Here is a 15518-nt window from a genome sequence, read left to right on the forward strand (position 1 = left end):
AATCTCTGAGGCAAAAAAATAAAATAAAAATAATAATAATAATAATTGTTTGGCAAGCTTGCAATTAAATTGGGGTTCAAAAGTCTGAGACCACAAGTGGTTTTGCTTTTTTCATAATTGATACAGACAGTATATATATTGTGATTACAAAGTATATTATTAGCATTATAGTTGAAGTAAATACAATATTAACACATTTTCATAGTATTTTGGTTTCTCTTTTTTCCCAGCAGCTTGAGCTGCATGAACTCCAAACCTCATAATCATGTTCTCCAGCATGATTTAATAATGTTTCAAAGAATACCTTGTGCATCAATGTACGCTAAGATGAAGAAATGCAGAATCTTTACAATTACATATTTACATCATAACTGTTCCTAAAGCCTAAAATGTCAACTACAGGATTGAATTCTAGATGTTTGATGTGAACACAGACATTTGGACCCCACTGTAAAAACCTTTAGCTAATACTGCATTTTTATGTATCTAGGTAAGTTACTAATAATTTGTAGAACTTCTCAATGCTGTCTAGAATTTAAGGTCAACACATGAGAGAAAAAGCAGACCAAATTGTCAGACATATGCAACACTTTGATGAAATGAGGACATCTGGGCGGACACACAATAGTGTTTCTGGTTTAACACATTACCAACTTTTGTCTGAACAAGATGAAATGAGAAAATAAAAAAATAAAATAAAATACCAACCGACTCAGCAATGCTGAGGTCTCCACTAAAGGAGAAAAGAAAATCTTTAATATATTGACTGAAATGCTACTTCAGTCATGAAGGACATTACTTATTTATCATTTAGTCTGACTCTTTAATCTTGGTGTCTAGTGTGTGTAACATTCACTTTTATGCCATTGGTTTATCAGTCTGTTAAATTCATGGCTTATTAACGGGGTTGTGGGGCACTGTACTGAAATTTACTACACTCTGAACCATTAATATCTGATATAAACTCATTCTAACTCTTCCTAAGGCCATGATGTCATCAACACAACATGATAAAGTAATGACAATGGATTTGATGATAATCTAAGATTATCATTATCCAAATTTCATACTTTATCTATTTCCAATGTGTCTAAAATGTTCTGGTCATGTCAAGTTTCTAAGACCAGGACTGGGAATTAATGAAGCAAAACATCTCTTAAACCTATAAAGATTTAGAGAAAACAGTTTGCAGCAAAACCAGTTGAGAACTATTTACTTAGATAATCTATGGATGCCAAGATTCCGATATTCTTCAATTATAATCTTATTCCCAGTACTTCAGTGAGAAACATTTGCATTCATTCTACCCTCACATTTTAACACATTGAAAAGACTGCCACTGAAATATTTGTGAAAGATAGTATTACTTCTTGTAAGTCTGCATAATGTAGCACCATTAGGCAGACTGTTCACTACTAAGATTTTCAGTTTCTATTTCTAAAATCATAATATAACACAAAATAAGTTTTTACCCAAATTTTGTGTATATTTTTATAGAAGAATACTATCTTCACAAAAAAAGTACAAGGGAGATCCTTGTGTCGTGGTGTGTACAGGACTTTCAGACTAAAGACATTTTCCCTGTAATTGTGTCATGTGCATGTGCCAGGATGTGTTGAAGGGGACAGGGGATGACGTCAAACATAGCTTCACCTGGATCCTTCTGATCCTTTAGAGTTTTCTCAACTTGAGAGAGAAAGAGAGAGAGAGAGAGAAAGAAAGAAAAAGAGATTTAGAGCAACATAAGAAGAGGGAGAAAGAAAAGGGAGAATTGGGGGAGGAAAAGGAATCATTCCTCAAGGTGGCACGGTTTAGCCCAAAGTTGGTGCAGCATCCCTGTTAATTTCACTCTTTGTTGCTCTCCAGAGAATAATTGTGGATTTTATATAGAATAATAATAAAAAAATAAAAACAATGGCAAACAAACACACATTTAGATATTTACCTGGAATGACAAGAACAAAATACACAGCAAAATATCAACTGAACGACATACTGAACAAAGAGACAATAGCCATTGTTCGCATGACAAATCAAACACAGTTGTAGTAATCACGAACAAGACAAACTTGTGATGTTGGAACACATAAGTCATAGCTCGTACACGGGTGCTAACTCCTGCTCTCCTGGAAGCTCAGTCACCTGTTGATGAGTCTGGAACCCCCCAGTGAAACCACCTACCACACCACAGTAACGATATACACTCAGACAAAGTAAAATAGCGAGCAAAGTAAAAATGCATTCAAGTCACAAACATGAGCTTCAACCAAAAACGAACAAGAGGAAGATGAACAGATGCATCAGTCATGTCGTATTACAAACAGATGGAAATCTCTGCCAAAGGAATTGGAATCGGAATGTTATTGATCGTTCTCTACTCAGTGTCTGTCATCTGTGTGAAAATGGCAAAACAGTAAATTTCCCAAAAGGATGTGACATGGAAGACTGAGTTGATGAATGAGAGGTAAAGAATGAGGGGTGCGGAGTTGTTACTCACGGATGGTTAAATCCATCACTTGTGTAGCCAAGGAGTAGACAGGATGATCATACATTTCCCTCTTTTTTCCTAAAGAAAAAGAGGATTCCGGCATGCAAGAGTTTGGGGTCAGAGGAAAGGGGGTCAAGGGTTGAATATGGTGAAGGGATGTCTTGTGTTAAGGGAGGTTCTCATCAAGAAATCAGTTGTCGGAAAAGTTTGGATAATACAACATAATGTGGTGGTTAAACCCCTTAAACCACAATCACCCTTAAATTCTCACTTAGAGACAGTAAAAATGAGGAACAAAGTGGAAGTGGATAACTTTTAAATATGCACTACTGTTCAAACGTTTGGGCCCAGTAATTATTATTATTTTTTTAATTAATGCTTTTATTTAGCAAGGATGCATTAAATTGATCAATGTTTTTTTTTTTTTTATAAATAAAATGTTCTTTCAAACCTCTACAAAAATATTGTTTGTTTTCAACAATAATATCAAAATCAGCTTATTAAAATGGTTTATTGAGGATCATGTGACACAGAAGTAATGCTGAAAGTTCAGCTTTACCATTACAGAATAAATTAACTTTTTTTTAGTACTGAATAAATAAATGTAAAAATATAAGAGTTATTTTAAATTGTAATAACATTTCACAATATTACTGTTTTTACTACATTTTAATCAAATAAATGCAAAAAAAGTTAAATCATACTGACCCCAGAGTTCTGAACAGTAGTGTATTGTTCACCCAAAAATGAAAATGTTGTTATTTGAAACACATACGATATTTTTCTTTTTTCATTGGATTTTACTGATATTAAATCGACTGATTTGTATGCTACTTTTTCAGTGTTTTTGTACTTTTCAAACCTTTTCAGAACGACCAGACAATTTGGTGTATGGAAAAGTGCTGCTTAGATAGTCAGGAAAATATATTTTTTGTGTTCCACTAAAGAAAAGAAAACAATATGCATTTCAAACAGCAAATCTGAGTAATTTATGGCAGAATCATATTTGGGTGAGCTGTTATTTTAAGGATATTGCACCAATTTCGTGAGAGAACAAGCATCAAAAGGCCCTGATAACGTGTTCTAAAAGATTGTCAGCCATTTGTGGTTTGTCTCTCTGTTCGAAATAAGCAACAGAACCAACGATTTGATGAAGTAGAGGGTATTCATCCAGAAAGAGGATTTTAAACATCCTCAAAACCAGCCCACAATGCCTTCAACTCCTCTTCAAACAGACACCTCTCCTTACTGCCCATCTTTTGCTTCTTAGTAAGCCTTTTTCACGCTTGTTGCCCAACCTGGAATTGTTTCATGAATGCTTCCCTCTTCATCTCACTCCTCTTTCCCTCAACCTGTTTCCTATAATGGGCTCTTCCTCCCTTCTACTGCTCCTTCCCACATACTTCATTTATTTCACTGCAAGATCCGTCCCCATTTCTATGTCCCTCTCTGACTAATTTTCCTTGTTCCTTTTCCTCCTCCGTAACCATTTCTCTACCCTGGTGTCATTTATCATCCTGATCTGAGCCATAATAATAGAAAAGGGAATGTGTGGAGAGCATCTGAAAAATGTCCAATAGTCTGTTATTGCAGCAGATAGGAAATGGTAAGAAGCTCTTCTTTGTGTGGATTTGAATGCATTTTTACACACAAGTCCACAAAAGGAGAATGGACAAGAATACATTTAAACTTTTCTTGAAAAGAAAGAGAGAAACAAAAGCAGTAATTGCCTTAGAATAAACAAGTATATTATTCCAAACAAGACAGATGCTGTGCAATTCAAGAATGTAGTCTGGTGGTAAAAATAAAATAAAATAAAATAAAATAACAAAAAGCCTATGTATATATTAACTTGCAAACAACCAAAATACATCTCCAGTTTAGTTACCCAAACCTAAATTTATTTTCCTCTCACAAACTGAAAGCAGAAGAACAGATTATTTACTCAAAGCACTTTATTCAAATATAGACCACAGTTTATGCATTTAATTGATTCAAATGGATGGAAGCAGAGTAAAAAAAAAAGTCAAATAAGTACAAAAGTTCCCTTCTGGTTCAAATCATAGCATGGTTAAGTGCTTTAAAATCATAATGCTGTGAAAGAAGAGGGCAATGCAAGTCACCTTCCACTCTGGCGTAGTCAGTGATGCGCTGGTAGTTAATTTGAGCTGCTTGCTCTAAGCATTTACGAATGACAGCCTTGACTTCCTCTTGCGGGACTGGGGTCACAATGTCCTTCATAAGCACCTGTGAAACAGGACAAATCCAAATTCTAGTGGCATAAATTTTGTTGTTCTGGTATGAATGAGTCATAGTTTAAATTTTTTTTTTTTTTATGTGCAATGATTCATGGCAGAACAAGTAAACAGACAGGCGGTACTGAACAAAATACCATCAATTGCTTCTCTTTTCCTTCTATTGCTGCTACTCTGAATCTATATAAGCAATGTTGTCATTACCCTCTCCAGCAAAGACAGAGTGGCTTTCAATGCTCCCTCAGGGCGACCGAATGGAAAGCAATACCTACAACAAAATAAATTACATAGAAAATTGTAGAAAATCCTATACAATTATTTTTTTGCATGTAATGTTCAGAAAACTACTGAACAGAGTACATCAACTGTTCTCAACTGGTGGGTCAAAAAAATGGGTTATGGACAGCAAGAAAAAAAACACAGTGCTACATGTGAATAATACAATGTTGCTGAAATGCAACCCCTTTGAAGAAAAGACAAAATGCTTCTCATATATTTTATGGCTGACCAGGGGCGTTGCACAAGATCCTGGGCCCTATGCATAGGCAGTCCTGATGGGCCCCCATGCCCCCCCCCCACCCCCCATGAAAATATCCAGGTAAAATAAAATATCCAGACTTTTCAAGGGCCTTCTCTTCCTTTGGGGCCCTGGTAATCAGTACTGGTTTTACCCCCAGTCCAACGCCCCTGTGGCTGACATCAGTAAATTCACTGACGTCAGTAAATTCAACCCCTTTAAAGAAAAGAGAAATGCTTCTCACATCTTTTATGGCTGATGTCAGTAAATTCAAAATCTTCATTATTTTTCTCCAAATGAAAACCATAAACAAAACCTTAGAAGGTAAAAGACTGAGCAAAATGAAAACGCATCCAAGGTGTCTTGTTTGAATTGCACAGGCTATAATTTGAGCTCTGTTGGTGAAATCACATAGATAAGTTTATGCACATAATGGCTGTGCATTCCTCATATTCAGCCTAATATAATATTTGGCTCATCATTTGTTCCATGCATTAAGCTGATAAATCATTTACATTTTACATTACATTTACAAAACCTTGGGTTTCCCTACTCGGCCTAATAATTTGCACATAGTTGGACCTATGCAGTCCATGGTGATATATTTTTTTATTGTATGATTTTAAAAGACATTTTTGTCTAGTTCTGTAGACAAAAAGATTTAATGAGGTGTTGGATCGTCACTCAATGTCCAATATAAAATCAAAAGAACTGCTGATGTATATAGTCTTTCTGCTTGTGAAATGTTCAATAAAAGTCTTACATCTACATACTCACCTAAAGTTTGTGATCTGATTCTCCAGAAGGACACGTAATCGCTCTTTGATTTCCTCAAACCGTTCTTTTTCCTCCACCGTTACTGTTCCAAGACCATCAGGCCTGTTTTACAAGCAAAACATGCCATTATTTGCAAATTGATTAGGAAAAAAGATCAATGTTGAGTCAAGAGGAAAGTGATACAAATCAAAAGAAACTCTTGAACTGGTGTATTTGTTATTACAACAACTAATTATGATATTACATAATTGCTTTTTAAAGTCCTGTATATTTTCAGTGAAAGCTAATCACACCACATTAACATTTCAGTATGCAGTATATCACACTTGTAACAATAAAATACAGGCCTGGCACACTGAGTGCAGAAAGAACATCTAACCAGAAGCAATGTCTGGCTTTCTTAAATCTAATACACTGGCTATAAATGTATTTGTCCCCAGCAGATGGGACCTTGATGTGATACTCTTGGGGCGCATTCTTTCCAACTCATTTTTTATTTATTTACAGCTATTGATGTTACAATACTCCACTTGGGCATCATATTGCATTAAAATGTATTTAATACACACTCAGCTGCAGCACAATAATAAATATACTTTCAACAAGTCAGTGGGAAGAGAAACCTAAAGTAAACATGCTGTACAAGTGCACACAGGCTTGAATTCAATGAATTTAAAATGATCCTACTTATTGCAATGAATCGGTCAGTAATATTGCTGTGAAAACAATCAAGCTTTTAGGGTTTTCATGGTCTGTTACATGCGTTTACACTTTTAAATTCACATTTTATGTTTATTGGTTGAAGGGTGAGTAGAATAATGTAACTTCATTGTACCCAGTTTTTGAAATGTATATTATTGTGGTCATAGACCAAACCCTTGATTGATCATAGTCTTACCTTGTGCTTTCAGGGGCCAGCTGTGTTTTACATTTCCTCTTTTTTTTTGACTCCTTTTTCCCGCCTGACTTTGAGCCAGCCCCCTGTAACTCAGACCCCCTCTGACTATCAGGAACATGTAATGAATGAGCAACACAATGAGATTTCAAAGTAAAATAACAAAAGGGAAAAAAGGAGAATGGAAAGTGTAGTGGCTGAAACAATACTGCTGTGGTTCGAAAAGTGGAAAAGAAATGAAAAAATGATTGAGAACAAAAGACACAACAAATCAAACAAAATTTGGCAAAATTATAAAGAACATTCACAGGGAAAAATATAATAAATGCTAAAGCAAAAGTGCAAAAATATGCTGATGACTTGCAAAGGGCCCTTGGCTCTCCACCCTTGTTCCTGCTGCCATGATCCATATTTCTCCAAACATCTAACATCCAAGTAATTCGGTGCATCCGTATGCAGGCCTGTACCTGTTGCCGTGAACATGGGAGGCACAGAACGCAAAGCTGTAGTGCAGCAACGTCGGGTCGATCATGTTTCCGGCATCTGCCCTCTCCAGAAGGTCGCCAAGATAACACAGATGTCTGTGGCATCCTCTCACCCCATTCCGAGCGCAATATTCATCCAGAACAAACACCTGACCCGGGCTAAACCATCCCTACAATTCCAACAAATGGGTAGACAGTTTGGAAATGTTGCATATAGTTGCTTTGCATTGAAGTCAGTGCAAAAAAACACTTACCAGACATGCAAAGTTGTCATTTAGCCTGTGGTCCAACGTGAGCCTCTGCACCATCTCGAACAATGAGGCATGATCAAAGCTACATGGGTTAGCTGAGATAAACTCATCCATGCCGTGCTTCTGTGCCCTGTCAGCATCTATTCCAGCCATTCATGGGAGAGGAAGGGAGAGAGGGTGGGTTCAAGGAAGAGGAAATTAGCAAACAGCAAGGAGAATGATTTGTTCTCCTCCCACCACTAAACTAAACACCTAGAATGAGTACTCTATGGCAAATCAAGGACATTGAGCTTTCACATTGTCAACTTGCAGCAAAAGTCAAGCAGAGTTCAATCGGACCTAGCAAATGTGGAACTGAGTAGTAACCCTCAGCTCACATTCAGTCTAGACGTGCATGCATGAGCTGATCTGGGCATGGTCTCTTCATATTCTTTCAATCAAAAGCTTTTCAGTGTAAAAGCCACCGATGGCATTGAGGAAGTGGTGCAATTCCAAATGAAGAATTTTCATGTATTTTCTTTTGCATGGATACAATAGATTCTGCCATTCGCAATTTCAAAAAACACTTATTTTGAGAGAGAAGATGGATTGTGTGCTCGTAAAAATACTAGTAGCATTTTTGATATGATTGACAAACATAGAATTTTCTACTGTAAAATTAATAGCACATCTGCAACAACTAAGTACTGTATACTCAAAAGTTGTTTATGATGTTTATGATGATACTGAAAGACCCATGAAATGGCTTGCCAAGCACAGTTTTCTTTTTCATTCTAAAGATTTGATTTGACAGATACAGCATATTTTTGGTCTAATTTCTGTTAAAAATCTGTTTGTTTTTTTTTTTTTTTACATTTACTAGCATATAAACTACCATTTAAAAGTTTGGGGTAAGTTCATGTTTTTGGAAGAGGTTTATTTAATCAAAACTACTTTAAAAACAGCAATATTGACAATTTTCAACCATTTTCAATTTTAATATATTTTAAATGTCATTTATTCCTGTCAATGGCAAATCTGAATTTTCAGCATCATTACTCCAGTCTTCAGTGTCACATGATCTTTCAGAAATCATTCTGCTCAAAAAACAGTTGTGTTGCTTAATATTTCTGAAGAAACTGTGGGTTCAGGGTTTCTTTGATGAATAGAACGTTAAAGAACTTATTTAAATTTATTTAAAATAGGATTCTTCTGTAATGTTAAAATGCCGTTACTATAACTTCTGATCAATTCAATGCATCAAAAGTATAAAAAATAATAAAAATAAAATACCGACCCCAAACTTCTGAACAGTAGTGTAGATGCTAATAGAAATGACATAAAAGCCACAAAACAATTTCATGGGCTTTTTAATATGCTAAATGGGGGGGGGGGGGGGGGGGTCAACTAATTAGTCTTTGCAATTTTCTAAAGTTCTATGCGCATATATTTGTCGGAGAAAGTAGTACAAGAAAAGTTATTTAAAAAAAACTGGCCCCTTGATGAATTACCTTATTAGCAACAGAATGATAGAATCTAAATCTGTGCAGTGATGAGCGTGCTCTAATGAGAGAAAATGTGAAGAAAGAATGTGCATCGTGTTACACCAATGATTAGGGCGTATGTCTAGATAACAACAATGATCTCACACCTTTTTTTATGAAGACATATGGCTAAAAATAAAGTGCTTAATCTAGTGGAGGACAAATAAATACTATCCAGATCTGTTTAATTAGAGGAACTTGGATCAAGTTATGTTATCCTTTGGCTGAGTAAAGCATTGCTACAATTATAAAGACATAGACTAAACTAAAAGAGAAGACAAAAAAGAAAGAATAGAGGCACAGGAAAAGACACAAGATTGAAGGAATGAAGAACTCACTGAGGAAATTAGCTAGATAGACAATGGACAAATTGAATGGGTTGAGAAAATATAAACATGGCAAAGAAGCCCTATGACTAAGGAACTCAGGATGATAGAGAAAAGAGAAAAAGGAAGTGTAAAAATATATAACAGACTCGATGAGTTATATTAACCATGGAACTGTGAAGAATTAAGAAAAGATAAGATAAGCTAATTACAGGGTAAACCTATGAGATTTAAGGATTTATTAGCCTTATTCATTTGCATGTTTTCATTTCATAATTATACATTAATTAAAATAATGTACTTCTACAATCCACACAGTTTTGAATCGGCTTATGCACAACCGTTGTGCTGCATTCAAATAAGGCTAGGACTTATGGGGATGCTAATAAGCTAGGAACCATTATTAATATTATTTTACTACTATCAAATTATTTTTTAGTGGTTGTATATGATATTAAATTGAAAATGGGTGTCTTTTACATGCAGTAACACAGTGATACACTCCACTGTGCTTTCCATTGTCATGCAAGAAAAGGAAAGAGGAAGAAAAAAATTGCAGTAACACTTTCCGCTTGCCTATCCATTAGCATTTTGTATTTTTCTCTTAGCATTTGCAAGTTGACAATACTGGAAAAATTTTCAGTGTGTTCATAAGGGTTGCTGAGCACACTGACAAGCAAGCCACTTCAGTGGCATGCCAACAGGCTAGCATTACGGTTCTAGTGCAGGTACACGGATTTAGCAGGAAGCCAACAGAGGCTACAAAGTAATTACAAAGTAATTAATTCATTCTCTGGAATGGAGGATAATCAAAAAAGGAAGAAGATAAACTTGTCTTTCCATCAGCATCTGAATGGATAACATGACATCAAAATGCTCAGCTACTCAAGCAGTATAAGGGCAAACACACAGGTGCAAATAATGAACTACAGTACATCTCTGCTAAGCTCTACATTGGGTTTAGGGGACCACTTCAAATAGGCCCATTTCCACCGGACGAAAGATAATCAGGAGTATTTCTTGGTGAGGAGGGATGGCAGTGCCTGCTCCTTCACATTGGCATTCAGAATACTCCACTTACATATTTGCCAACTCTTGTGAAGCTCAAGTTCAACAATAAAGAAATTAGTTGAAAGGCAAGCGAACCCTCAAGAGTAAAGTCCAAGCAGTCAAAAATGTTGCCGTAGACAGAATTGATTGTCAAAATGCAATCAAAATTTGGATTAGTTACTCATCCATGCAAAGACTGTCTATTAAGTGACAAAAGAAACTCTTAAATTCTCAGAATTGGCTCAAAAGATTAGCAGTCACATGTTTTTTTTTTTTTTAACTAAATGCCACCTAATAGTCGATAACCAATAGAACAAGACAAACCCCCTTCCACTTTACTCTGAGGGGTCTTGTGATGCCAATGATGTTTTTGTAGAGAAGGCAATTATGCAAATAAATCATAAACCATATTAACTTAGGTAAATGATAAGTACAAACGCACTAATTTACATGCAACCTAAACTGGCAAGAATAATGAAAGTTTAAAAAAAAAAGTTTTTTTAGTTTTAACCATTATCAAAAAGTTCAACGGAAAAGTAAAATAAGCTACTTTGGTCTAAGCCATGAGTAGTGAGATTTGAAAGGAGCAGAAAAAGAACAAGAGAAAAAGGATAAAGAGAGCACGTTGCATTGGTCAGATAATGGTTTTAGGATTATCTGACTGGTGCTAGCTAACAGGTTAGCACTTACCCTTGAGTCCAGCTAGAAGACAGCAGGGTAAGAAGGGACAAACCAGAATAACATAAAGACTAGCAACAAGGCTGAAGGAAAAAGCAGACACGAAAACCCTGACTCCACTACAGCTGCAGGACTAAGGAAGGGTACAAGCAAAGCATGAACGGAAAAAAAAACACAACGTAAAATACAACGACCTGTATTCAACATGATAGTGCAGTTTGAACTGGTGAGTGGTCAGATTGAGTAGTGAAAGAAAGAAAGAAAGAAAGAAAGAAAGAAAGAAAGAACGAACGAAAGAAAGAAAGAAAGACTATATTTTGGTGTTTTACGTTGTGCTCTGCTGCAGCTGATTTTGACAGGATTCTCACAGGTGCACTGTATTACTGATACAATCTAAATCACTGAAATATTTACTAACACTGTACTGGCAAATACACTTACCTTCAGACATATATTTGAATGCTGGTCAAATGTGTATTTGATGCCAGTATCAGCTTCTAAATTAATTCTATGAAGGTACTGCATCCAATAAACAAGAGAATAAATCCAGTATCTATTTAAAGTTCAAATTATAAGCCATAAACATAATTCAGGCTGTCAGCGCACCTCAGAATATCACAGCTTTCAAAGTACAAAAACATTGGTCACACTTTGCAATAAAGTTCTATATGTTTAAAATAGCTAACATGAAATAACATTTTCAGTTATTTATCTATAGGTTAATGTCTACATATACATATACATTTTAACAGTTCCATAAATTAACATTAGTAATGTATTATGAATGAACATTAATTATTTATATATTAACATGTATATTTATATTAACAATATCCTAGATCAATAACCCTCCTTAAGGAGGGAGAACGGAGATGTCACATTAGTGACCAACGAATTGGGATCTCGCTTTTAAGAGACCAATCTACTTCCAGTTTAATCTAAATGAGCCAATGCACAAAGTGTAAGCATAAAAAGGCAGCAGGTGCAAGGCATACCAGGTTTTCACTGAGGAGATGAGCTGGTGAACCGGCCGCTCAGTGGTGGTACAGCAGCCGTGGTAACATGACGTTATGTCTCCGTTCCCTGAGGGTTACATATGTAACCAAGATGTTCTCTTTTAGTCACTCTTGACATCACGTCAGTTACTTACGAATTGGGATTCCCTACAAAAGCGCCATGGATGCTGCCCCTATGTGATATAAACATATATGGGATCCACTTAGGTCTCACATATAGAACCCAGCCTTCGGTTCCTTCTAAGGATTTATTGAATGAAGGCCTGGCGCTGGACAATGTGCCATGTTTGGCTGCCGAGGGGATGGAGGAGCTTGACATTGTCTACAGTACAGACACCCTGGAGCAGTTATAGCAAGCTCTACAAATATCTGTCAGTGCCACAAGCCAGTGCCCAGGAGGATGCAACACTTCTAGTAGAGTTAACTCACAACCTGAGTGGGCAGGGCACATCCTATGCCTGATAAGCCAGGGTGATGGCATCCACAATCCAGTGTATACCACAATCCAAATGGCCTTCCCATTCTGCCAGACTCCATAACAGACAAAGAGCTGGTTTGATGTCATAAAGCTTTCTGTCCAGTCTATATAGCATCTTAAGGCCCAGATGGGACAAAGCAAAGCTAGGGCTGGGTCTGCCTCCTCCTGGGGGCAGCGCTTGCAGGCTCAATCCTGATCCCTGAAGGGATTAGTGGGAACCTTAGGCACATAGCCGGGCTGGGGCCTCAGGATTACCTGGGAGTCATCTGGCCCAAACTCTAGGCACAAATCATCAACTGAAAATGCGTGCTGGTCCCCTACCCTCTTGATGGAGGCCAGTGCAAGCAGGAGCAGAGTTTTCAATGAAAGAAACTTTAGCTCGACTGACTAGAAAGGCTCAAATGGGCTCTGCTGTAGTGTTTTAAGCACTAGAGACAGGTCCCAAGAGGGTATGGAGGGGGGCTGGGGAGGATTTAACTTTCCCATCCCCCTAAGAAACCTGATGACCAGGTCATGCTTACCTACTGACTTCCCTTCCACGGGTCATGGTTAACAGCATTTGCAGCAACATAGACTTTAAGGGTGGAGGGAGACAGCCTTTGCTCCAGCACTTGCTCCAAAAAGGAACGCATAACCCTGATCGGGCATCACTGGGGGTCTTCTCTACAAAAAGAACACATCTCGACAGTGAGTGCCACGCTGCCACACCCACCTCGGGACTCGGCCATGAAGTTAGTGCTGAAGTGGTCTCATATGCAATACTCCTTACAACCACCTGTAAGTGCCACTGCAGCTGCCATATGTCCCAGGAGCCTCTGAAATAATTTTAGTGGGACTGCAGCCCTGCCCTTTAACACATTCAAGCAGGTCAGCACTGACCATCCATGTTCCTCTGTCAGTGTTGGGGAGTAACTAGTTACATGTAACGGCGTTACGTAATTTAATTACAAAATAAATGTAACTGTAATCAGTTACAGTTACTAAGAAAAAGTGAGTAATTAAATTACAGTTACTTATGAAATTTTTAAAGATTACAAAGGGGATTACATTTCACACATACACATACAGATTTAAATGATTTCTTCTGAGACACACGGCCCTATAATTTCCGCGATGCAGAAACATAGTCTGGTTCGTAGAATCCAGTCATAAAAAGGGGATTGCTATTGCCTAACGCGGACAGAATATGCCACATTTTGGACAAATAAATCAAAAGTAGGTCAGTACACTTGAATCAAAGCATGGAGTAGTGTCTACGAATATTGAGCCGCAAAAGACATTATGAATCCTGCACGTTCTGAATGTCTGTGGAGAACAGGCGCGGACCGGACATCTGGAGAACCGCGACAATTCCCGGTGGCCTGGCAGACGATTTGTCCCGCTATTTTAATATTATTATTGTATAATTGCCTGCCGAATGTACTGTACTAAAGCGATCATTTCCGAATCCGCCTTTCGATAATTACATCTCTAATAATTCAATTCTAATAATTCGGTTAGTTGTGACTGGCAATGGTTGGGCGCGCGCGCTCTCCGCGCCTCCGCCGAACGGTTTGGATCAGACTCAGAGTAATCAATGCAAGAGAGAGAGACCGGAGTGGACTGTAGCGCACAGCTGGAGCAGAGAAGCAAAACTACTGTTCAGGGTTTCCAGTGCAGGTCAGTTTCATCTGTAAAGATGCTATAGTAGTTTTGTATTTGTTCACTTAGTCAAGGAGCAACAGCACATTGATCACACTCACTCAAAATACTGCATAAACGACATCATTATTATCTATTGTAATGTTGCAGTAGTAATTAAGCTGAAAAATAATGAGATTTTATTATAGGTTTAGTTGAAGCTACGACAGACAACTACACAACCCTTACGAAAATGTATGTTTTAATATTTTGCTATAAATCCAGAGACAAAAGTTACTATTGCCACAAAGCACACAATACACCATGCCACAAATTAAAAATTATTTTACAAATGTATTTATTTAAAAACAAATACAAATGGTAATCCATTTGCAAATAAATAAAACAAGGTTAATGTACTTTTATATAATAAAAGCATGGTAAATTTGTGTGAGAGAAAAACATGACTCATGAATAAGGATTTTTCTATAAATATATTGAAGTGATGCACTCATTTTGACATGTAGGCAATTTAGAAAGTATAGTTTTGTTAAATCTTGAGTATTGAAGTCATGAGAGAGATGGATAACAGGGCAAAATAAAGAGACTGAAGAGAAAAATAGAAGTGAAGGTGCAGTTCAGGAGAGAACTTTTAATTATTTTGCATGTCCCCAAACTAAAGATTTATACCTTTTTTATGTCAGGCCCATACAAAAAATAGTGTTGTCCATGAATTTGTTTGTATGAGTTAGAGATTTCCTGGTCTGAAATTTTTTTTCCCAGTCCACCCCTCATGGAAATTGATGCAGACTTAGGCCTACTGAAGCTCGGAGTGTTTTCGACCTCTGCCGTCTCGATATATTAGTACATGAACACATAAACACAATCTCTATCATGAATCACTTCATGAGCATTTAACTTGTTTTGAGAAAACTATCATCATATACAAAGAGCAGCAATGTTTCAGGAGTTTAGTACACAGAATAGGAGGTATGCTTATTACATAAACATATTTGAGTTGATGTATATGCTTTTATTTATTATTTTTTAATTAACTTTTTCTTTCCAAACTATTGTTAGAAGCAGTGTTTCCTGTAACTATGCAAAGATTTGGTTTCAAAAAAAGTTTCACTAAACAATTTCTTATGATTTTAAATTT

The 15518-nt window shown here is 36.8% G+C and overlaps 1 protein-coding gene across 7 annotated transcripts in view; it reads right to left on the reverse strand.

Moving 5' to 3' along the window:
• Nucleotides 1–15518, reverse strand: part of LOC132160947 (calcium-dependent secretion activator 1-like) — an 81709-nt gene that overhangs the window by 14583 nt on the left and 51608 nt on the right. For 4 of the 7 annotated variants that reach the window (XM_059570702.1, XM_059570701.1, XM_059570698.1 and 1 more), the window contains exons 12-17: nt 7672–7808; nt 7400–7587; nt 6038–6139; nt 4948–5011; nt 4612–4735; nt 2498–2566 (exon numbers count right to left, since the gene is read on the reverse strand). In XM_059570702.1, coding sequence (XP_059426685.1) covers nt 2498–2566; nt 4612–4735; nt 4948–5011; nt 6038–6139; nt 7400–7587; nt 7672–7808 — 684 coding nt within the window. Of the gene's footprint in view, nt 1–1653; nt 1687–2497; nt 2567–4611; nt 4736–4947; nt 5012–6037; nt 6140–7399; nt 7588–7671; nt 7809–15518 lie in introns of all 7 variants that reach the window. The other 3 variants (XM_059570700.1, XM_059570699.1, XM_059570703.1) reach the window with 2 other exon arrangements.

Source organism: Carassius carassius, chromosome 17, assembly GCF_963082965.1.
Source record: "Carassius carassius chromosome 17, fCarCar2.1, whole genome shotgun sequence".
Classification (NCBI taxonomy): Eukaryota; Metazoa; Chordata; class Actinopteri; order Cypriniformes; family Cyprinidae; genus Carassius; species Carassius carassius.